The sequence below is a fragment of the Emydura macquarii genome, unplaced genomic scaffold (assembly GCF_026122565.2).
Source record: "Emydura macquarii macquarii isolate MOO-44397 ecotype Brisbane River unplaced genomic scaffold, CSIRO-AGI_Emac_v2 contig_719, whole genome shotgun sequence".
Taxonomy (NCBI): Eukaryota; Metazoa; Chordata; order Testudines; family Chelidae; genus Emydura; species Emydura macquarii.
Genome location: NW_027130856.1, coordinates 10255193 through 10279622, shown reverse-complemented (window position 1 = coordinate 10279622; position 24430 = coordinate 10255193). Strand labels below are relative to the sequence as shown.

Below are 24430 nucleotides of genomic sequence, written 5' to 3'. Positions count from 1 at the left end.
CTCCCTCTCTGGGCTGCAGGGACACTAGGGTGACCAGATGTCCCGATTTTATAGGGACAGTCCCAATATTCAGAGCTTTTTCTTATATAGGCGCCTCTTTCCCACCACCCCATCCTGATTTTTCACACTTGTTATCTGATCAGAGAAAGGGACAAGAGAGTGCTACTGCCAGGGGGAGCTGCTGCCTCTTCGCTGCTGGGCATCCCTATCAGAGGCATCCCAAGAAATCTGGGAGGGGGGGGCCACATGAATCTTTCATTGGTGTGTGTTTAACATGCCCCTCCAAAAGCATTCAAATTTAAATTTCTGTACACACCCCTGCATGCTTCTCTCTCTCTCTTTTTTGCTGAAACTGAACAATGCCTTTTCTTAGCTTTCTCAGTACCGGGTGGAGCTTGGGGCATGGATGAAAGAAAGTTGGTTGAAACTCAGTATGAAGAAGATGAAGGTGATGCTAGTAGGCAGGAGGAGATGAAACTCATAGGCATTTGAAGAGATTTCAAGAAATGGTATCTGTCCCCATAATATAGTCCCACCCTTATTTATACTGTGAGCCAATCTGAATTGCAGAACCTCAAATAGTGTCAGTAACCAGAAGTGCCTTTTTCCATCTCCATGAATAAAAGCATTGTGACTATGGTATTTCTTTTCAATCTCTCACCACAGTGATCCCTTGTGACTTTCAGGTCAGATTACTGAAGACACTCCATATTAGAACAGACTTGAAGACCACCCAGAAACTTCACCAGAACATGACTGCCCACTTGGTTAGTGTTGATTGGCTTTCTATTTGTTTTCAGGTACCATTCAAGATGTTGATTTTAATCAATAAAGTCCTAACTGGTTTAGATCTGAGCTAATCTTGTGCTTGTAGGTTGTACTATGTATGAATTTGTAAAGTTCTTTGGGATCTGCTGAGATGAGTGGTGTGAACAAATTCATTTTACCAATGCAATTATTATTCGTTGTTAAATTCTTCAGTTTAAAAATCATCCATTTCCTAAACACGTGAATATTCATAAAACAAACAAGGATTAAAAAGTATCTTCCAATTTTCCCATTTATTATTATTCATGTAAGGTACTTACCTGAAAAGGCAAAGAATTATACTTCCTGTCGTTAGAGCAATCAGAGATGCGCCATGTCCAAGAGTGTAGATTGCCCTCACTAGTACATAGAAATTAATCTATGAAGAAAAATATATATTCATAAACCATTAATGATATGTGCAATCAAAATCATAATAATGTGGCATTGCTTTAAATAGTTTGCAAGAATAAAAACTGTGTACAATATAATTTTCTAACAATTTTTAGTCTGGCCACCAGCTACAGAATTCCTGTGAGAATGTTAAACATGCTGATTCCCTTACACTCGTATAATGCAGTGCCCCTAAAGAAGTCATCCGTGATGGGGAATCAAACGTGGGACTTCTGGATCTTTAAACATCAACTGCCTCCACCAAATAACCCCGCTCCATTAGCCCAGAGCCAATAGAACGTTCATAAGCCTCCATGTGGTTCAGCCACTACAGAAGGACAGAGTCACACTTTGTAAGCATGGGTTATACTTGGAACAGCCTTCTACCACTTCTGCTCCAAAGCCATGATTCAGTAGTCCAGTCTTGTTCAGCAACAGACTTAAGAAAGAGCTTAAGTCCCATTGATTTCAAGTGCACATATTTAAATGCTTTGGTGAATTGGGCCCAAACAACCCTTCCTCTCTCTATTCAAATTCCTCCTTGAAAGCCTAAAAGCCACTTCTTCTATAAAGCAAAAGCAGCAGAAAGGGGATACACCATTGAACAACCATCACCATTCCTTAATTTACCACCTAAATATTGCTGCATGCTATGCTATCAGAAATGAAAAATCCATAAGAGTAATGCCAAAAAGTCAGAATTAATCTGCTACTTCTTTTGATGCCTATAATTAAATTTTATGTCTTACATTATTTTCCACTAAAGTACTATAAGATATTAATACTGTAGATGTGATTTAGGAGAAATAAATTAATAAACCAGTTGTTATTTAATGGAATTAACGTGTTATTTTTTAACATCAATGCAGCATATTGTATCTTATGAAACCAATTTTCAAAGTTAGGCACATGCAAGTATGTGTACACACATTCTGGCACCCGTGTCACTAAGGAGCACAAGTACTCAGTATTTTAAGACTATCATGTTTAAGATAATAGGCTAGGCTCTCTGCTCGTGTAAGTCAGCCTACGTCCACTGATTTCAATAGAGCTACGCCAGCTGAGAGTCTGACCTCATATTTCAAAAAGTAAAAGTATGCCTCTAACAACATTGTGTATGTGTCTTATGTGTCTAAATGTCCATTTGTACAAGATTCTTCATTTGGATTCAGCTCTTGTTAAAAATTATACAGAGTTAAATAGAAATACTGCTAAAACTCATCTGGTAGAAAAATACCATTTTAAAATTGCTAGAACATGGTGATGAAGGAATAATATTAGGAAGTTCCAATTTTTATGGAAGAATAGCATTGAAAGGAGAGAATGTTAGTGATCTGGTGTATGTCAAAATTAGCAGAATAATGTTTAATTCATTTAGCAAGCACAGTATGCATTTGGGCAAGTCTAAATTAAATGTTACATAAATTGAAGTATGTTGCAAATGTGGTATAATAAATATACTTTAAGTTAAAAATTAAGGGAAACAAATTACCTACATTCAACAAATAGATCTTAAGGGCATTCAAGGAAAATGGCACCAGTCCCTGTTAGCAGCTGTGTGAGGGATCATTGGCTAGTTATCTAAAGAGCATGGCCCAATTCCAACACACTACTTCAATAACTAATCAAACACCACCATTCTCTTAATCCCCAAATGGTACAATAGATACCACAAGGGAAGTAGATGCCTACTTTGATTTCTGTACTAACAGTTCATAGAAGTGGACTGTCTTGACATTTCCATAGAACTCCTAGCCTTTTAGTATTGAGTTAATTTGTTTTTAAATTAGCAGTAAAATATTGGCATATGTGAAGGGGTACACCCTCACACTGTTGGAGAGGAGATTAGCTAGCTTTTCTGGGCTCATTCAGCACTAAGGAGGTGCGCCTGTGAGGTTTGCACTGCCTGGAAAGGAGAGGGGGATCTTAAAGAGAGAAAACTCACCAGAGGGAGGGGTGGTGAACAGGAAAAAGACTGCTACACCAGAGACTGATCTGCCAAGAGAGAGAGACTCGCAGGCCTCATTGTCCCTGAAATAGCATGGACCAGCTGTAAAGCAGGGTGCCCCAAGAGAAGGGGCTGACAGTAGACCCTAATTAAAGACAGTAGGCCAGCTGATAAGCCAAGTCCCAAAAGGACCTTTCTTTTGCTCGTTAGCTTGGGGAGGAGAACTCCTCCTATGCTATGAATAGGAGAAGGACATTATACAAATCTTGAATCAGGAACTGGTGGAGATACAGGGAAGCCCCAACCCCACACAGAGAGGCACCAGAGAAAACATGACCATGGAAATTAGTAAAGGTCGCAATGGAATAGGAATGACCTTAGGAAGCTTCCCCTCTTAAAAGACCAAGGACTGATGATAAACTTTTATTTTAAATTGAAATCCTTGGCTAGATACAATGGTATAAAATAAATTATTCCTTTCATTGTACTCTACAGGAACCCAATCCTACAAATACATCCTTGTGCACACACACCTGTACACAGTTGTGGACTCCCTCTGAATTCAGTGGGACTCTGTGGGCACAGGAGCCAAGATCTTCATAAGTACATTGGCATTGCTCCACTGAGCTCTGCATCACCGAACCCCTATATAGCCAGCCACCTAATGGAGTCCTCAGGCCCAAGCTACGTGACCAGGCTCCCTAAAAAATGCACCGGGAGAGCCAGGTGCCTGAAAAAAGAATCCTTAGACACCTGCAAGCTGAGCAGGGAACTAACTAATTTAGCAAGGAGTGAAATGCCAGCAAGAGAGCGGTGAGGGCATCTCAGCAGCTGACCTAATACATCCGGCGACAGGCCAGAGATAAGCATCGCCCTCTGCTTGGGATCCTACTGCAAAACTCTTCCTCGAGTTAGGCCCCTAAGCCAGATCAGCTGCTCATCTAGCCCATGCTCTAGGAGCTGAAACCATCACTGTCGCCCTATGTTTTCCTGTGCCCTTGCTGTCTTGGATGTGGGCGCTGTGTCCTGCCCTCCGATGTAAGATCTGACAGGTATCAGATCTTAGGCATCCTCAGAGCATGCCTACAAGGTTGGGCCCAGTTGCCAAATAGGTATTCCCCTGACTAGTTTGAGAATTCTGCTTTGTGGTCTCTTCCCTCCTTTTTGAAAACCACTTCTTTCACAAACTCTTCCATGCTGATCTTACCACTATCACAATGTTTCCAGGCCGCACAGGGGAAGTTTGTTGGGTGTTTCCAGTTTCACTGAGTTCAGTTGTAAACTGCTCAAGGTCAAGAACCTTGTCTTCTATATTTCTTGTAAAGCACTGTGCACACAGATGGTGCTTTATAGGTAATAGCAAGTAGGAGGTTCTAGGACAACTTTCCTTCGGATTCAGAGTACAGTGCAACCAGCACAATCAGTCCCAACTCATAAAAATATTTAAATTCCTAGAACAATATTTAGCTTGCACTAAAAACACTAGCAATTTTATTAAATGTATTCCTGTTGCTAGGGTGACTACCCTAGCCCATATTTTTAAGAGCGATCCAGCAGTTTCAGCAAGTATTAGATCTTGAATTTGGACATTTTTCTTTCAAACAAATGAAAAGTAGTTATTCTTAAAAGAAACATGCTTGTCATTTCTGAGAATTCATTACTCAAGTGGTTGGCTTCAAGATGAAACTGAATATAGCATTAACTTCTCAGTGAGTAGTCATAAAATCCTGTATTTTTAATTCACCAAATTGGTTCCAGTATTTACTGTTGATGAATGGGTTTCAATTGCTGTAATAAATGTCTATTTTCTTAATGTTTCCAGTGACGAAGTCAGGTTTTATTACATGCACATCTAGAATTATTGTTATGTGCTGTAACACTCAGCTAAGATATATTAATACCATGCCTTTAAGAAATAATGACTTAAGTGAACTGTCAGTTAAGAGTATAAACTTCCTACAGACCGGAAAACTATGCAGATTATCTCTGCTCTTTTAACAAAGGGGAGACCTATTACTGTGCTCTTACAGGAAATATATAATTGATGTTTCTCAGTTAAAAAAGTAAGAAGCTATGATCTCTGTAGTGATGTAGTCGTAATATGCTATAGCACAACTGTACGTCTTGATTTATTAACATCATGGGATCTAAGGATTGCACTGTTCTGTAAATTATCTTATACAGAGGAGGTCACTGGCTCAAACCAGTTTTATTAGTCCTCTATTTTCATGGGAAAAAATTCACACAAATTGAAAAGGGAAATAAAAGTCAACATAAATTCAAAGCTATAGCTTATATCGTATATATTTTTAAAAGTCTTTGCCTCTGTTACTACCACCAGTCTAGATGGTTATTAAAACAGAAATAATATTAAGGGCTAAAATGGTCCTTTCATGTGTACAGTGCATTTCAGAGAGGATGTGTGCATGTTACATTCTCAGTGCTAGAGAATGAGAGCTCAGGTTGGGAGTACCAGGGAAGTAAATTACGATATACTGAAAGTATAAGTGAGAATGGAAAAAGAAGATGGTACCAGAAAATTAAAAAAAAAAAAAAAAAAGGAGACCAGGATGCTATAGACATTATAGTGGTCCTTCACTGCCAAAAATTTCTCTATTACTAAAATATCTTATTTTGTATGCTACAAATAATAAAAATTAATTCATTAGTAACATTCTCATTAACTGTTATAGTAGTGATCTGCACACTTTCTTCAGTGAGCAGCTAAACTCATTCTTATTGCCAGCACAAAAACCAAACAAACCACTGCACCTTTTACACTCTGTGTTTAGTAACTTTTTAAAGCTTTTCTGTTTAGTATATACGGCAACTGCAAGTCTTTGAACAAATGAGACTTTTGTACACACAAAAGCCTTGGATAAGAAGTACATTCACTCAACATGTTGTCTTGTGCTCAGGTGACTGTATTAGTGGCCATTTAGATATCAAACTAATGTGTAAAGTTCAGTTCCGAGCTCTGTCACTGGCCTGATAACTGACCATGTCACTTCACTTCTCTGTGCCTCACTTTCCCCATCTGTGAATTTGATCTCTGTCCTTCCTGGTGGGTGAAAGAGAATTAGGATCATTGGTGCCCCTCATGACTAACACTTGAGTTATGCTATTCTATTTCACAAAATGTTAGTGACTCTGAGATGCACAGGAACACCCGATAAAGAGAGATTGTACATTCTCTTTAGTTTTGGTCTTGACGGGGAGGTATTTGTTTAGGAAAATTGTAAATGGTTGGTGCCAAGTATATCAAATTTATGTCCATGTTTAGTCTGCATTGCATACCCTAACTTTTTTCCATGTTTGCACATCCCCATTTCAGAATAAATTGCCTTGGTTCTACGTTCTTTGCCTCCCCCCATCACCCAGGCACAGCATCAGTTATACTTTTATAAACTTAGCACGAAGTAGCAACTGATTTCTGAAATTCAGAGGCTAATGAACCATGATAGTTAGAATATGTGGATTGGTGGCTTGCTTGTATGAAAGAGTGACTACAAGAAGTCATCACAGCAAAACTCATTATCAGACCAGTATGGCCTTCCTATGAGGGAGCTTGGTTACAATGGGCACCATCTGTATGACTGATGGGATTTAACATTTCTGTTATTCTCCTTTTCCTCAGCACCTCCTACAGCACTACATTCCTATGAGTGATGCTAAAAGATTTATTTGCGTTACTTAATGCTATGGATTATTTTACAACATGTGGGTTTTTTTTTTACTTTTTATTGCCTGGAGAAGAATTTTCCAAAGTGCTGTATAGATGTCACCCTCTGCTCTCTGATGAGCACTTTCTTTCTCCTGAAGATGACTTCCAAGGCCAAGACTAAGTAGTTTGAATTTCCTGTTCCACCTACTCCTAGTAAAGTAGAGTAAAATACAGGGCAGTAAATAAGAGCCTGCTCCCATGGCCACTGGAGTCTTTCCACTAACTTCAAGGGGCTTTGAACCAGGCCCTATGTGCAATAAATTATTTTATTTTTAATCAACATCAAGGTTTTTTCCTCCCTATTCATTATCTTTATTTAAAAGAAAAACGCACTGACATTTGTGCTTGCTTTTGTTTTTAGCTTTTCTCCTGCCAGTGATGATGTTTGATGAGTAAACACTTCTGCTCTCCTTCAAAGTGCTGCAAAAGACATTTTGTATGGGATTTCCAAAGGAGCCTAAGAGAGTTGGGTGCCCAAATCTCACTGGATTTCAGTTGCTAAAAGACTGTTCACTTTGCAATGTTATTGTGAAACAGAAAATTCAAGAGAAGTATATTAAAACTGCATGAATCATGACTGCAGTTTCAACAATGTGAATACGGCTCAGGGGTTTAACAAGTTAATGGGTCTGCAGGTTTGTGTGCCAGCTTCATCCTTTCTATTCAAAATAGACACCACCATTTCCAATACAGCTTTAGGGATCTGATTCATATATTAGGATTTCATTTCTTCTCTTCTATTTTTTTCATTTTTGCTAGTTCCGTAACTTATATTTTTTTCCCTTTAGTCCTGAGTTTCAAAATCAGTGTAAGGTTAGCTTCTATGCATACTGAGTTGAAGTGGAATTAGAGCTGTGCCAAATGCACTAAAATCAAGTCATTTTTCTCCCCTGTGCCTTTAACTGACTCTTTAAATTCTAAATAAACTGTGTTGTAAGAAATGTGCTGATAAATTGCAGTGGCAGGGCCACATGCACTAACAAATATTACAAAATTTCCAAAGGTTTCTTAGACAAGTTATTTTAACATATCCAGTTGATATAACTAGTGTTTGTGTTATTAATCGGGTTATTAATTTCTAGTCACATAATTCTACAATGTTGCAGCCTTACTCATCTAAAAGATAATCTCCATTATGTAATTTCTTAGTATAAGAGCATTCATCCTACTCATCACTAAAATGTCAGGCCTTAGTTGTGCTATAGCTCTGTATTTTCCATATAAATTGATAAAACTTAAGTCTGAATTTTCTGTTACCTTAGAGCCTCTCTCCACCATTGCTGCAGTATAAAGGGGCCTTAAAGTGCGCGTTCAGTTAAGTCAGTAAGGAACTGATTTACATGAGCCAAATTTAAATCAAATTAAGAATATCCAAAAAAGTGTTTTCACCATGTGATGGGGCAGATAGGCCCCACACTAGCAATGGCCCCACCCAGCTAGGCCTGCAGCAAATGTCAGGAATGGAGAGGGGAGTTAAGAGGTGGAGACCTAGCTCAGTTCAGGGCTGGCCAGGAAGGAGTTCAGAACTCTGCTTCTCTTGATGGGAGAGAAGTCTTGCTGCAGCCCAGAGACTGAGCTAGACTGCCAGCCAGATAAGCCCATGCTAGGAGGGATGAGCTGACCCGGGGAACGGATGGAAGCATGTACTGTTTGTAGAGAAGCCCTGAATGCAATGGCAGGGTTCTACTAAAGGTTTATCAGACAGCCCTGTTCTCAGTTGTGCTTTTTGGTTCCTGATTTCCTTTGGACCTTAAACCCTGGAAAGGGTAGGACTGCATGGCTACCTCAGAGAGACAGCAACCTACCAGTGCAGACCTGCAGCTGGTTGAGTTGTGCAGTAACAGGCCACAAAGGGCCACTATAGAGGCAACAGAGATTAACACAATTTGTTGGAAATAGTCCACGAAGTTTTCGTAAAGGGAAATCATGCCTCATCACTCTATTAGAATCCTTTTAGGGGGTAGCAAGCATGTGGATAAGGATGATCCAGTCGATAGAATGTACTTGAATTTTCAGCAAGTCTGACAAAAATCCCTCACCAAAGGCTCTTAAGGAAACCAAGCAGTCACGGGCTAAGCGGGAAGGTCCTTTCATGGATCAGTGGCTCGGTCTACATTACCAACTTATGTCAATATAACTTAATTACACCACTAGGGGTGTGGAAAATCCACACCGCTGAGCGATTTAGTTATATTGACCTAAACCCTGATGTAGACAGCGCTATGTTGATGGAAGGGATTCTCCCATCGACATAGTTACCACCTCCTGGGGAGGTGGAGCACCTACCCTGATGTGAAAAGCTCTCCCGCAGGTGTAGGAAGCATCTTCACTAAGTGCTGCAGCTGTGCTACTGCAGCACTGTAAATGTAGACAAGCCCAGTAACTCGTTAAAAGATAAGAAACGAAGGATAGGAATAAATGGTCAGTTTCCACAATGGAGAAAGGTAAACAACGGGGTCTGCACAGGATCTGTACTGGGACTGCGCTGCTCACATATTCATTAATGATTTGGAAAAGGGAGCAAACAGCGAAGTGGCAAAATCTGCAGAGGATACAAAATTATTCAAGAGAATTAAATCCAAAGCTGACTGCTGAGAGTTACAGGAGGCTCTCACAAAATGGCAGGGGAACTGAGCAACAAAATGGCCGTTGAAATTCAACATTGATAAGTGTAAAATAATGCACATGGGATTATTTTTTCCAAACTACACATATATAATGATGGGGTCTAAATTAGCTGTTACCACTCAAGAAAGAGACCTGAGTCATTGTGAATATTTCTCTGAAAATTTTAGCTCAGTGCGCAGCAGTGGTCAAAAATGCTAACAGAATGTTAGGAGCTATTATGAAAGGGATAAAAATAAGGCAGAAAATATGATAATGATAATATGATAATATTAATCTAGGGTGTGCCAATCTTGAATACTGCATGCAGTTTTGATTGCCCCATATCAAAAAGGAGATAGTGGAACTGGAAAAGATTCAGAGAAGAGTAACAGAGACAGTCATAATTTCAGCACCCAGGGCGAGGAAGCATATTTGTGCCCCATACCAAAGGCAACGCAGGTGGGGTGGGGGGGCGGGCACATGGGGTCATGTGCCCCACCCCAGATTTTTTGGTTGTGCCCCCCAACCCAGACACACTCTGTGGCCCGCTGAGGTGAGTTAGGGGATGTGGGTGGCACTCCCTCCCCGAGCCCTACCATGCTCGTGGTGACCCTAAGCCTATGTGTACTAGAAGTCAGGAGTGGAAGACAGGGCTGGTTCTCTCCAAAATTGCTTTGTGCTGTAAATTCTCCCTAAAGGTCTGGAACTAGTGATAGTTGGGGACAGGATACTGGTCTAGATGGATTGGTCTGATCCATTATGGCAGTTCTTATGTTCTCAACATGGTCATATACCAGTCTAAGTCAATTTAAAAATCCAACTTCCATTAAACTGGTGCAACTTTCTGTGTAGACCGGGCCTGATTCTCCTCTACCTTGCTTCTTTTGCTGTAATTCACGTCTATACATAATGAGTGTGTTTGCAAGATGCAACCACTCTGATCTGATAAAATTTGCACCTACTTTGTAGGAAGAACTGACTACACAAGGTGCAAGACAGTGAGAATCAGTTCTTAGACATTTATTGCTTCTTATCTAATAAAGAATGTAATTTATGTATTTTCTCCCATAAGAGTCACAGAAGAAAGTGCCAAATCAAACAGGCAAGAACTGCACTAGTCAGGTCTATCTTCGTCCCCAAATTTTACGAGAACCAGAGACTGGTATAAAATATAAAACACCTGAACAGGAATCAAGAACACCCAATAGGGCAAAATGCAGTGTAAGAGGCCCTATTTCCCTAAGAAATGCTCATGGGCAGAGTTGGGGGGGGAAGGGGGAGGAAGAGAGGCAATGCTGCCCCAAACTTATTTATTCATTGTTTTATCTTTATTCTTTATTTTATCTTCAATCCCATACACCACATCTCCTCTTACTAATCTTCTTTATTTTTTTATGTTCTGTTCTATGCCTTTTTATTTTCTGCCTTCTGTTTTCTGAAATGCAGTAGAACAAGACCACTGAATTACATATTTTCTGTATTATTTCTGTCTCATCACTGCAGCATAATATCTTAATTGCTGTTTTGTACACTGCACACGGATCAGAAATCTTCACTGAGCTGTCCAAGATTATGATCTGCCATTTGTGTTGCCCAATTACCTAGTTTCAGACGCTGGCAGTTTGCAATGGTGTCAAATTAAAAGCTGAAAGCAAAAAAATGGTGATGTTCCAAACAAACAATGAAAGGTGTTAGAAGTGCATTTAAAAAGAAGTTCAGGATCATTCAAAAAGAATGAAACAAACTTAAATGGATTTACAGACATTGTCGGCAGAGCACACAATGAAACTACTTAGCAACAATTCAGAGCATGTTTCTTTAAGAGTCTAAGTGCTAATGTTCCAGAGTCACAGTACAGTATGATCATCTGCGTATGAAAATGGCTGTTGGACCAGAACTCCCCTGAAGGACACTGATGATGCTTGCCAAGGACATCCTCTCCTCCACTTTGTCCTGGCCTGCCAGTTCCCAACATGCAGTTGAGAGGAACCCAAATTCTTACAAGGCACCTGACAAACAGCTTCCACAGCATCATCAGGAAAAGGGGAGCATGCAATGAAGCCAGTCCTCTTCTGCTTCCCTAAGGGCTATACCAACAGATACTACGTATCTTCTGTCTGCGGAAGTGGAGTGGGCTGTGAATATAGAGCTGGATAATATCTGAGCGCTCAGTATCTATTTTTGAGCAGACAATAGGGCTCAGTTATCAAATAGTGATGTCTAAAAAAGTCATTCCTACATTTGGATGCTCAGGCAGGCACTTGACTATAAATGGCCATTTTATGGATCTGCTTGGGTCTAACTCCTAGAGTATACCTAGTAGTAGATCTAGCTATCCCGTTAAAGTGTTTGCATTAAAAGCCTGTATCACCCATACAGTCTCTATAAATCATGCACAATTTCATGGAAACAAACAGTTTTTGTAACTAAAATTTAGTTTTCCCAGAGACTAATCTTTTAAGAAAGGATTGAGTAATGTAAATATTAAACTTCTGTTCCTAGCTGTCCCCACACTGAAATGTTACCAAAATTAGCATTAGAAAATGTTTACAAACAATTTGATACGAAAATAGCAGAAGTACAGGACAGAGGCTAAATTTCACCACCCAATCACACTGCTTCTCTGTTGTGCCTTCTACCCTGTATCCCTTATCTGCCCAGTGGGAGTAGAGTTTCTCTGAGAACACCAGACACTCCTTTCAGCAGTGTCACTGAAAACTTGTCTTCACTCAAGCACTGAAGACATTGGGACTTCTTACGGTAGTAAGCACTGTCCTTGATAATTAGCATATGCACAATGTAGCCTTTAGGCCCTGACCCTGCAAACACCTACACATGTTCTTAACTTTACTCATGTGAGTAGTCAATTCAATGACCAGATGAGACCAGTGAAGCATGTGCCTAAGGCCAAGTCTATACTAAAAAGTTAGGTCAACCCAGCTATGTCACTCAGGAATATGAAAAATTCACACTCCGAGCGATTTAGTTAAGCCAACCTAACTCCTGGTGTAGACAGTGCTAGGCTGATGGACGAATTCTTCCATCGACTTAACTGCCTGTCAATTTGGTGGATTAACTGCAGCAATGAGAGAACCCCTCCAGTTGCTGCAGTGAGTATCTACATTAAAGCGCTGCAGCTGTGCTGCTGTAGCTGTTTAAGTGTAGACATAGCCTAAGTGTTTGCAAGGTCAGGTCCTTAGATTGTAAGATCCTTAGGCAGGAATTAGCCTCCTTATTTGTCTGTGAAGTGCTTAGCACATTTTAGGTGCTATAGTAATAAGTTATAGATTTGGGAGATATTGTCTGTAGATGTTGAACTCTAGAGATAATACCAAATCATTTCACCAGTATGAAACAAAGTAGCATGGCAGGTGTCAGTGGAGCAGAAATGTTTTCTATAAACGTTACTTTAGATATTCTAAAATCCCTGAGGTTTAGGATGGTGATTAAACAGAATTACATACAATATGCCACCAAGAAGGCAGAATTGGTCAAACCAACATCTGACTGAGTGAGACAGAAAGGCAAGAAAAGAAAAAAAGAAAATCTCTCCCATTCTGCACTATCATGAAAAATAAAAAACTATGTTTGGAATTTTTTTGAAAAAAAAAAAAAAAAAAAAAATCTATTGTGGTATCTGAGGGGATTTTATTTGCATCCTCAAATTAAAAAAAGAAAAAAAAATTAAAGGTAGTTTGAATCTTTCCAAAACGTGCTTGCCCTGGGTTGTACACAACATATATGATTTTAGAATGCAATGAAAATATTTTCATCAAGAAAATAAATAAATAAATAAAACCAGAAGTGAACTTTCTAACAAAGGATTAGTTGTCCAGTCATGCTGAAGCAGCCGTGACCCCAATTTAGCCTCTGGCTACATACTCTAAGCTTGACAGGGACTGGCAGGGAGCCTGGATATGAAACAATTCCTGTCACTTCTAGTCACTAAAAGGAATACAAGTGGGATGTTATCCTCCAGCAAAAAATATTACTTAAAATAATATTTCAGGAGCACTGTAGACTTACATGGCCTCCACAACAAAATGTATTAAGTAAAAAGACTTACAAGGAGTTTGTGTGCATTTACTCTAGCACAACTGATTTCAATGTGAATAGCATTCCAATTTGTCACTGCATTGCGCATTCATCTGACAAAAGAAGGAAGGGTTACCCACCCTGCACAGTAAATGTATTTCTTCAAGATGTGTCCCTATGGGTGCTCCACTTCAGGTGCACTTGCACCTTTTGAACCCTTGATCGGAGATTTCTAGCTAGCAGTGTCCATTTGGCCTGCGCATGTGCCCTATATGCCCCCTCAATGCAAACACTGAGGTGATATAGCGGTGCATGGGTCAACCATGCTCAGTTCCTTCTCTACTCAGGCATCCCCTAGGGAACAACCAAAGCAGAGGGGAAGGAGGGTGGGTGTTGGACCACCTTTAGGGACACACATCTTGAAGAACTACAGTTACTACACAGGATAAGTAACTTTTCCTTCTTCTTTGAGTAGTGTCCCTATGGGTGCTCCACTTCAGGTGACTTTCAAGCAGCGTCCCCAGAAGGAGGAGAGGACTTCAGAACAGGGTCCAGAACTGAAGATAATACTTCAGAGCCCAGTACTGCATCGGATCTAATGGTATGGAGCAGGGTGTAATGCTGTACAAATGTAAGGAGTGAAGTCCAAGTAGCAGCTCTATATATTTCAGATACTAGAACATTCTTCAATAATGCAGTAGATGTTGCCTGCAATCTGGCTGAATGTGCTCTGACCCCCGGGGGTCAGAATCTCAACAGGTAGAAATATAATCTGATAACCATTTTGGAAGTCTTTGAGTGGAGACAGAAGCCCCCTTAGATCTATCTATAAAGCACATAAAAGATTTCCTAAAACTGTTTAGTCATATCCTGGGAGAAAGCCAAGGCCCTTCTAATGTCCAGGATATGGAAATTGGATTCCTGCTGAGAATCATGCAGTTTCAGAAAAAAAATGGTAGATGGATACATTGGTTAAGATGAAAATCGGATGTAACCTTTGGTATGAATCTAGGATGTCAACATAAAGAGATCTTATTGTAAAAGAACATGGTGGGGAGGGAGGGGGGAATCTTCCATCAAAGTTCTAATTTCACAGACCCTATGGGCCTATGTGATGGCAACTAAGAAGGCTGCCTTCATGGATAAATGAAGTTGGGAGCAAGTCGCCATAGGTTTGAATGCAGGTCTCATGAAGTAGCTGAGAACCAGGTTGAGGTCCCAAGCTGAATAGGGTGTCCAATATGGGAGAAGAGATTACCCAGACCTTAGTAAATCTGGATGATATTGGGTGAGCAAAAATGGAGAATCCCTCAATCAGGGGATGAAAGGCTGATATGGCAGCCAGGTGTACCTTGACTGAACTGATGGATAATTCGCATGTCTTCAGACCTGGCAGGTAATCTAGGATGACGGAAAGGGGAACCAATTCAGGCCTGAGGTAGTGACAATTATACCAATGGATGAATCTCTTCCTTTTTTTCAGGTTTGTAGTGTGGGTTGATGTTTTCCTACTATTTAATAACAGCTGCTACACCTCCATAGAGCAGGAATCCTCTATTACCAAGAACCATCCGGTAGCCATACCCTGAAGCATAGAACTGATGGGTTGGAGTGAAGCACGTGACCTGCATCCTGAGACAGAAGATGAGGAATAGTCCGGAGCTTGATCAATGGTTGGACATAGAGTTGAAGCAGGTAAGGGTACCAAGCTTGTCTTGGCCAAGCAGATACTATGAGGATAACTCTGGTTTTGTCCTGCCTGATCTTATTCAGCACCCTTAGACGTAGGGGTGTTGGGGGAAAGGCATAGAACAGGGATAACTGAAGAGCCATTCTGGCCAATAGTTGACCCTCCATGACTATTGACTGGAGTTGCTCCCTGCAGTCATGTGGTAGCTGCTCAATAAAGGCCATGACTGTGTTGTAAGTAGTCAAGTTGCATTTGGCCATGATTGCCTGATAGTTTGTGATCTGGAATGCCAGGATTGCGGATCAGTATGACTTTCATCCAGAGAGATCCAGCCGCTTTTGGTCCTTATCATAGAGGACATGCCTTGAAAAGTGCTGCCTACTCCATTCATTCACTGCATCCACCGCTAGGGAGTTAGGTGGGTGATGGGAAAATAAAACATTGGAATTCTTAAGGGACACAGTATTTCTTATTTGCTCTTTAGAACGTGGTGGAACAATGGCAGGCGTTTGTCACACAATCTTACCTGGGTCCTGGAGAGGCCAACTAATAGGTAGTGTCAATCTGGAGGTTGTTGCTGACTGCAAGATATCTAGCTGCTTGTGTTGTGGATCCTTGATTCCCTCAACAGGGATCTGCAGAGTGTCTGCTACACTTCTAATGAGGTCCTCAAACTTCCTGAAGAGGCTGGCCACAGAATGAGGAGGAGGCATAACAGCCTCATTCAGTGATGACAATGAAATGGGAGTCTCAGAGTAGCTTCTTTATTTGTCATAGCCTCCTGCTCCTCAAACATTTCCTCCTGTGGGGCTGGTGGATGGGGAGGGAGAGGACATGAAACCTTGGTTTCCCTGAGGGATGGTACTGGCAGTCTGGTAAATCCACAGGTCCCAATATGGCCATTGCAGGGATCAATATCAGTAGAGGTGACAGGCAAGGCAGGTTCCAACAACTTTGGTGAGCTGCATGGCCCTCCCTGCAGCTGGCCAAAAATGGATTCCCAAAGGGATATGTAGGAGATGAAGAAGTGTCCTGTGCCGTGGGATTGTCACTTGAAGACAGAGGTCTCGGTACTGAGAGACTCTGATTCATCTGATAACAAGAGGTCTTGTGAGAATCAGTATTCCTGTGGTACCAGAAAGGATCCCGGTACCAATGCTGTAGCTGAGGTTGCCTTAGCTGAAGCCGACAGTACCAACTATGATGGGTGTAGCACTGGTACTGTAAATGTCTGATGCTATTACTTGCGGGGCACCACTTGCACAGGCACCCCTGGTTGAGAAATGGTCAGGAACCAAATTCTGCTCTATAGGTGTAAATGCCACTGAATGAAGCTGCTTCAGACTTAAACCAAATAAGGGAATAATAAATTTTGGCTCAAGGCCAGCACGCTGCAAAGAAGACAAATATTTTACTGTTAATCTTTATAATAGATAATACCAGTCAGAAGCAGACTTTATACTGCATAAAGATAAAATACATATAAACGATAACAAACAAGGCATCACAGCCAGTAGAAGTGATCATGACCTTATCACATTTATAATGTGCAATCAGAATAAAATCCAGACCAGTAATGTGTGTGTATGTATATATATGCTGCTTTGAAGGGACCAATTTCACTAAGCTGAAAACAATTATGAGCCAAATCAACTGGCAGGAAGAATTCAGTAACAAACATGTGAATGAAAATTAGGAATTGTTTAAGAATACTTTACTAGATGTCCCAAAAACGACAATTCCGCAGCCTAGGAAGAACATTGCACTGGTTAAAAAAATGACCTGGCTTAGAGTGGAGGTTATAAAAAAGTTTTTAAAAGAGGTAGTTGATAATCATGACTATAAAACTGAAGTTAGGAACTGTAGAAAATTGATAAGGAAAGCAAAGGAGCATAAGGGGAAATCTATAGTCAGCAGCATTATGTTTTAGGTATATTAAGAACAAAAAGAATCCTAAGAATGGTATTTGTCCATTATTAGATTGAAATGATAGAATTATCAACGCAGAAAATGCAGAAGTGTTCAATGAATATTTCTGTTCTGTATTTGGGAAAAAGCTAGATGATGTAGTCATATTATATGATGATGACAACACTATTTCCATTCCAATAGTAACTCATGAGGATGTTAAATAGCAGCTACTAAAGTTAGACATTTTAAAATCAACAGATCCGGATAACTTGCCTTCAAAAGTTTTAAAAGAGCTGGCTGAGGAACTTAGTGGACCTTTAACCTTGATTTTCAGATTTTCAAAAACTCTTGGAAAACTGGGGAAGCTCCAGAAAACTGGTAGAAAGCTAATGTTGTGCCAATACTTCAAATCCCTATAGTTTCCCTCGATATGGAGAACAGGGGTTTAAATAGTCCGCTCCTAAGTGTATAGAGAAACTAGCAAACAAGAGAATTTTGTGAGATAATTTACAGAATGTTTGTTAAGTGAACCAGACTCTCACACTCCCTCTCTAAACTTAAGCCATTTCAGGATGGAATGCAGAGATAAAATTTCTAGACACCATAAATGACTGATTCTTCAAGCAACTAGTCCTGGAACCCACTAGTGGAGAGACAATTTTTTATTTAGTCCTAAGTGGAGCACAGGATCTGGTCCAACAGGTAAATAAAGTTCAACTTCTCAGTAATAGCAACCATAATGTAATTAAATTTAACATTCTTGGGTGGGGGAGGGGGAATACCAAAGAAATCCACCATAGTAGCATTTAACTAAAAAAGGGTAACTACATAAAACCGAGGAAGCTAGTTAAATGGAAATTAATAGGAACAGTCATAAGAGTGAAATGCCTACAAGCTGCAGGGAAGCTTAAAAAAATCCACCATAATTGAGGCTCAAACTAAATGTATATCCCAAATAAACAAAACAGCAAGAGGACCAAAAATGTGCCATCATGGTTAAATAGAGTAAAAGAGGTAACTAGAGACAAAAAGGCATCCTTTAAAAATTGGAAGTCAAATTCTAGTGAGGAAAACAGCAAGGAGCATAAACTCTGGCAAGTCAAGTCTAAAAGTATAATCAGGCAGGCCAAAAAAGAATTTGAAGAGCACTAGCAAAAAACACAAAAACTAAAAGCATTTTTTTAAAAGTACATCAGAAGCAGGAAGCCTGCCAAATAAACAGTAGGGCTACTGAATTATTCAAGTGCTAAAAGCACACTCAAGGAAGACAAGGCTGTTGCAGAAAATCTAAATGAATTTTCTTCATCCATCATCACTGAAGAGGATGTGAGGGAGATTCCCACACCTAAGTCACTCTTTTTAGGGGACAAATCCAAAGAACTGTCCCAGATGTGGAGTCAGTAGAGGAGGTTTTGGAACAAATAGATAAAATAAACAGTGATAAATCACCAGAACCAGATAGTATTCACCCAAGAGTTCTGAAGGAACTCAAATATGAAACTGCAGAACTACTAATTGTGATATGTAACCTATCACTTAAATCAGCCTCTGTACCAGGTGACTGGAGGATAGCTAATATAATGCCAATTTTTTTAAATGGTTCCAGAGGCGATCCTGGCAATTATAAGCCTAACTTCAGTACCAAGCAAATTGATTGAAACTATAATAAGGAACAGAATTTTCAGACACACAGATGAATATGACATGTTGGGAAAGAGTCAACATGGTTTTTGCAAAGGGGAATCATGTCTCACCAATCTATTAGAATTCTTTGAGGTGGTTAACAAGCATGTGGACAAGGGTGATCCAGTGGATATAGTGCACTTGGACTTTCAGAAAGCCCTTGACAATGTCTCAAGTGAAAGGCTCTTAAGCAAAGTAAGCAGCCACGGGATAAGAGAGAAGGTCCTCTCATGGATCAGTAACTGGTTAAAAGACAGGAAAAAAAAGGGTAGGAAGAGTAATAATAATAATAAAAAAGAGTAAACAGTGAGGTGTCACAGTTTGCAGACAATACAAAATTACTCAAGGTAGTTAAGTCCAAAGCTGAGTGCATAAAGTTACAAAGGGTTCTCACAAAACTGGCTGACTGAACAACAAAATGGCAGATTAAATTCAAGGTTGAAAAATGCAAAGAAATGCACAACTATACATATAAAATGATGGGGTCTAAATTAGCTGTTACGACTCCAGAAAAATCTTGGAGTTATCGTGTATAGTCCTCTGAAAGCATCTGCTCAATGTGCAGTGGCAGTCAAAAAAGCTAACAATGTTAGGAACCATTAGATAAGAGATAGAAAATAAAACACAGTAAGTATCATAATGCTGCTATATAAATTCATGGTACACGCATACCTGGAATACTGCATGCAGTACTGGTCACCCCATCTCATAAAAGATATATTAGAATTGGAAAAGGTACAGAGAAGGGCAACAACTTACTATTGCTATCAGTTATGTCATTAGCTCAGGAGGCAGAGATGAACCTAAAGTTTCCAACTCCAGTGATGAATCATGTGGGTGTCAATATGCTGCCACACACTGGCATTTTTGGGGGTTTTCAGTTTGCTTTCCTAAAAAGCTAGGAAATTACTCAAAAAAGGTATGTTAAACTAATATTACCAAGGTCACAAAGTCAAGCACTCAAAAGTTAATTAATTCCATATAATGCATATTTTAAAATCAGAATGTCATGTAGTATTAGGTCAAATGCCTTGAAGAAATCCAGATATACTATATCAACACAGTTAACTTTGTCAGACTTGCAATCCTGTCAAAAAAAAAAAAAAAAAAGACAACAGGTGAGTTTGACAAGGAAAACTTCCAGGAAACTAAGCTCACTGGTATGAATTATATTTTTAGTCTCTAACTCTTTACTGAGAATCTCAAATGAATCAATCTATATTTTCCGCAGGATCAACATCAAGCTAACCGGTCTATACTTCCTTGGGTCATTCATTTTAAAATATTGGTATTACACAGGAAATTTCCGAGACCTGGAGGACAGCCAACTTTTTTCAAGATATATTAAAAATTAGCATTATTGGTGCAGAGAGCTCTTCAGCTAGTTCCTTTGAGACTCTTGGGTGTGAGCTATCCAGGACTGTTGATTTGAAAATATTTAATTTTAGCAGATACTGCCTCACAACCTCCTTTGTTACAGATAAGTCTTCTGCTCCATCCACAACATCTGGAATGAACATCTCCCTGCTTCATTCCACATACAGAACTGAAATATCTATTGAACTTTTTGCCTTTTATACATCACTATTTACAATTTACTATCCACATCTAGCAATGGACCTATTCCTGATGTAGATATTTTTAAAAATTGCTAATAGGTTTTTAAAATGTTTTCTTATTGTCTTTAGCCCTATTGGCCATTGATTCCTTTGGCCTTGATTGTCACTTACATTTTTAACATGTGACTTCTATTCATTGCAATTTACTTTCCCACTTATTGATTTGTTAAGTTTTATCTTTACTCCTACTTCTCCTTGTGTGCGCCTCATTTTCTAGGGTCACAACTTGAGTCACTGGGGCCTGATTTGCTGAAGTGCAGAGCACTCACAATTGCAACTGAAGTCAAGGAGAGCTGTGCTTGAATATATACAAATTATGTATAATGTTAAGTGCTCTGAAAAAAAATCAAAATAATTCCTAGGCATCTCAAATATGTTCCCAAAATTAGTGGATACTTTTGACCTCTCTCTCTGTGCCTCAGCTCCCCATATTTAAAACGGGAATAATAATAATCTCCCCTTAATTCACAGTGGTTTTGTAAAGATAAAAGATCAATGTTTGTGAAACATATGCATACTAGAATGATGAGTGCAGCAGAAAAGCCCATGAGGACATCAATAATTCTGTCTTCAAAGAAGGGTTTGAACAGTTTGCAGTAGGTATAGGCCACACATTGAACAAGGAGGAGAAAACAAAATCTTGAATAGCAAGTCATTAACTGAGCAGAGTCCATCCTGTGCACTGAAAGAGACAGCAGTCTTGTGGAAAAAAACGTGTGATATTGTAATGAAAGATTGTATTATAATGCGGATGCACAAAGTGGCTGAATTAAGGTTGGTCAGGAAACCTTAATTCTGGCATTCCTTAACTTTGGGTGCTTTGGCTTTGCATTCTAAATAATGTTCTTTTAACATAGGTTTTTTTAATGTGTGCAATATATTGTGTGTGTATCTTAAAATCAACTATTTTCTATGGTGTGTGGGAGATTTTGCCATTTTTAAGTCACATTTCCACTTTGCTTTGCAAAACAGAATAACAGTTTTTATTAAAGGTCCAGTCCTGCTCCATTTGAAGTCAATGGGAGTTTCTGTATTTACTTTAATGAGCACAGGAGAAGGCTAATCACTTCTTACGGAAAAAAATAATGAAAAAAAACATAGAGCGCGGTGTAAATAAATACAGTATGACGCACAGATGATTCATATCAAAGAGCATCAGTAGAAGTGGGTCCTGTATTATATTTTCTTGAGGAGGAAGAGTCCAATTTAGACTCTTGAGACAAACAGTCCATTAGTCCACAGCAATGATACATTTCAGAGATAACAGTGCCGTACATATGTGCTGAATGCACTTAGCGACATCCAGGAACTGTTTGCACAAGTCAGACTCAGCCTGATTTACTTGACTTCAGTAGGATCTGTGGGTGCTCAGCCTCCCTGAAAATTCAGAATAACTAAATCAGGTCTTTCTACTGTTTATGTAACATAGTCATAACCAAAGAGCATCGGAAATGGAAAGATACATTATAAGTTACCAAGGTACCATAAATTCAGATTACTTTGAATATGTGTTATGTCTTGCATGAATTTCCTAGCTATGTACGGACACCTACTTGTGTCCCTACAAATACACATCAAACCCCACTCCCTGTAATTTGTATGTATTGCTCTGTTTTATCATAGGGTACATCTACACTGCACACTCCCCTTACTCCCCAGCAGCGGTACAAACAGCAGCACAGATTGTGAGGCACTGCTCAGGCGAGAGGAGCAAAAACACACATAAACCCTTAGGGTTTGTACCCTACCCTGTTCTCTACACACCCAAGATGATCCTCTCCCATCCACACTGCTATTTCTAGCAGTGCAGCATCCTGCTGTCTCCCCACTGACCAAGTCTTTCCCCATCACAGGGAGTTGCCAGAGGCTTTCTCCACTACAGTGAAAGACTCTGGCAGCGAGGAAAGGCGCTGGCTGTGGGAGGCAATAGGAAAAGGCTCTGGAGCAGCTCCCTGCTGCTGGAACCTTTCCCTGCTGCCTCCTCCTGCCAGAGCCTTTTACTGCCATGTGTAGCTGCAGACCACAGCATGGATGCAACCTGCTTTTCACTGCAGTGTGTAGCTACATATACCTTCTGTGTCACTGCCAGTGGTGTGCAGTGCAGACATATCTTTAGACACAACGGGCTTACCCATGCTAGAAAAATGTGTTGAGGTTAGGGTATGGTTGCTAACTGACTTTTTCATTCATGTGGATGAATTTTAATGCCTTTTACGTTGACTAAGCAGCTTGTTGCTGTGCCCTATGGCAGGGTCTTGGCACTGTGTAAAACACTCTAGGAGGGAGCTTAAGGTACACCTTAACCTGTTAAATCTAGATAAAAGATACTGAAATGCATCCACACTACAAAAAAGGTTGTGATAAGATTGAGATTAGTTAACACATCCCAATCTATCCTTGACCCATTTTTCTAGCATAGACAAGCCCAGTTATTCCTATTGCCATTGTACCTACTAAAAATCCAATACAAATATTTAAAGGGGAAAAAAAGAATAAAAACTTGGATGGCTGAGGTGGCATCTGGAACTGAATCTTTGAAATGCTTGGAGGTTGATAGTTCACATACTGTATGGAAATTAGAAACTATATAATAGAGATTTAAATTAAGTTCTGACTGTTAGCAACATACAGATCCGATTCTTCTATCTTATAGCTGCAAATCAAGAGTAACTCTCCTGAATGAGAGTTACAGCCGTGTCAACCCAATGCAAATGAGAAGAGAATCAAGTTGACAGTATTTGCAACTAAAGTGAATGAAGTTGCCTGCATGCATCTGAGAACCCTAAAGCATCAAACTATGCACATTGTCCAGATATGTAACCACATGATCGTTAGTCTCCTCTTCCCCTCCTTTTATCATACCCTTATTGCAACTATTTGAAGCTAGGATTGTCTTCCTATGTGTTTATACAAATAATAAAATACAGTGTTTTTAATCCCTAGAACTCCAACCTCTTTACAAAAGAGCTCCATTGTACTAAAGAGTATCATTGAGATTAGAGAGGCTATAAAATTAAAAACTCAACAATAATGGGGGATTTCAATGATCTCCATATTGACTGGATACATGTCACCTCAGGACGGGATGCAGAGATATAGTTTCTTGACACCTTAAATGACTGCTTCTTTGAGCAGCTAGTCCTGGAACCCACAAGAGGAGAGGCAGTTCTTGATTTAGTCCTAAGCGGAGCACAGAATCTGGTCCAAGAAGTGAATATAGCTGAACTGCTTGGTAATAATGACCATAACATAATAAAATGTAACATCTCTGTGCGGAGGGGGGAGGGGGGGGGGGGGGCGCGGCAGGAGAAACAAAGCAGCCCACCATGGTAGCATTTAATTTCAGAAAGGGGAACTACACAAAAACAAGGAAGTTCGTTAAACAGAAATTAAAATGTACAGTGCCAAAAGTGAAATCCCTGCAAAAGACAACCTAATAGAGGATCTATTTAAATGTATGCCCCCAAATTAAAAAACATAGTAAGAAGATCAAAGTGCCACTGTGCCTAAACAACAAAATAAAAGAAGCAGTTAGAGGCTAAAAGGCATCCTTTAAAAAGTAGAAGTTAAATCCTACTGAGGAAAATAGAAAGGATCATAAACTCTGGCAAGTATAAAAATATAATTAAGAAGGTCAAAAAAGAATTTGAAGAACAGATAGCCAAAGACTCAAAAAGTAATAGCAATTTTTTTTTTTTTTTTTTTTTTTTAAGTATAGAAGCACAAAGCCTGCTAAACAATCAAATGGGGCCACTGGAAGATCAGGATGCTAAAGGAGCACTTGAAGATAAAGTTATTGCAGAGAAACTAAATGAATTCTTTGCATCGGTCTTCACAACTGAGGATGTGAGGGAGATTCCCAAACCTGAACCATTCTTTTTAGGGGACAAATCTGAGGAACTGCCCCAGATTGAGGAGATATTTGAGGAGGTTTTGGAACAAATAAATAAATTAAAGAGTAATAAATCACCAGGACCAGATGGTATCTAGCCAAGTGTTCTGAAGGAACTCAA

At 39.7% G+C, this 24430-nt stretch overlaps 1 protein-coding gene across 1 annotated transcript in view; it reads right to left on the bottom strand.

Annotated features, from left to right (window-relative positions):
- Nucleotides 1-24430, bottom strand: part of VIPR2 (vasoactive intestinal peptide receptor 2) — a 91001-nt gene that overhangs the window by 26809 nt on the left and 39762 nt on the right. The window contains exon 5 of the mRNA XM_067542689.1: nt 1089-1186. Coding sequence (XP_067398790.1) covers nt 1089-1186 — 98 coding nt within the window. The remainder of the gene's footprint in view (nt 1-1088; nt 1187-24430) is intronic.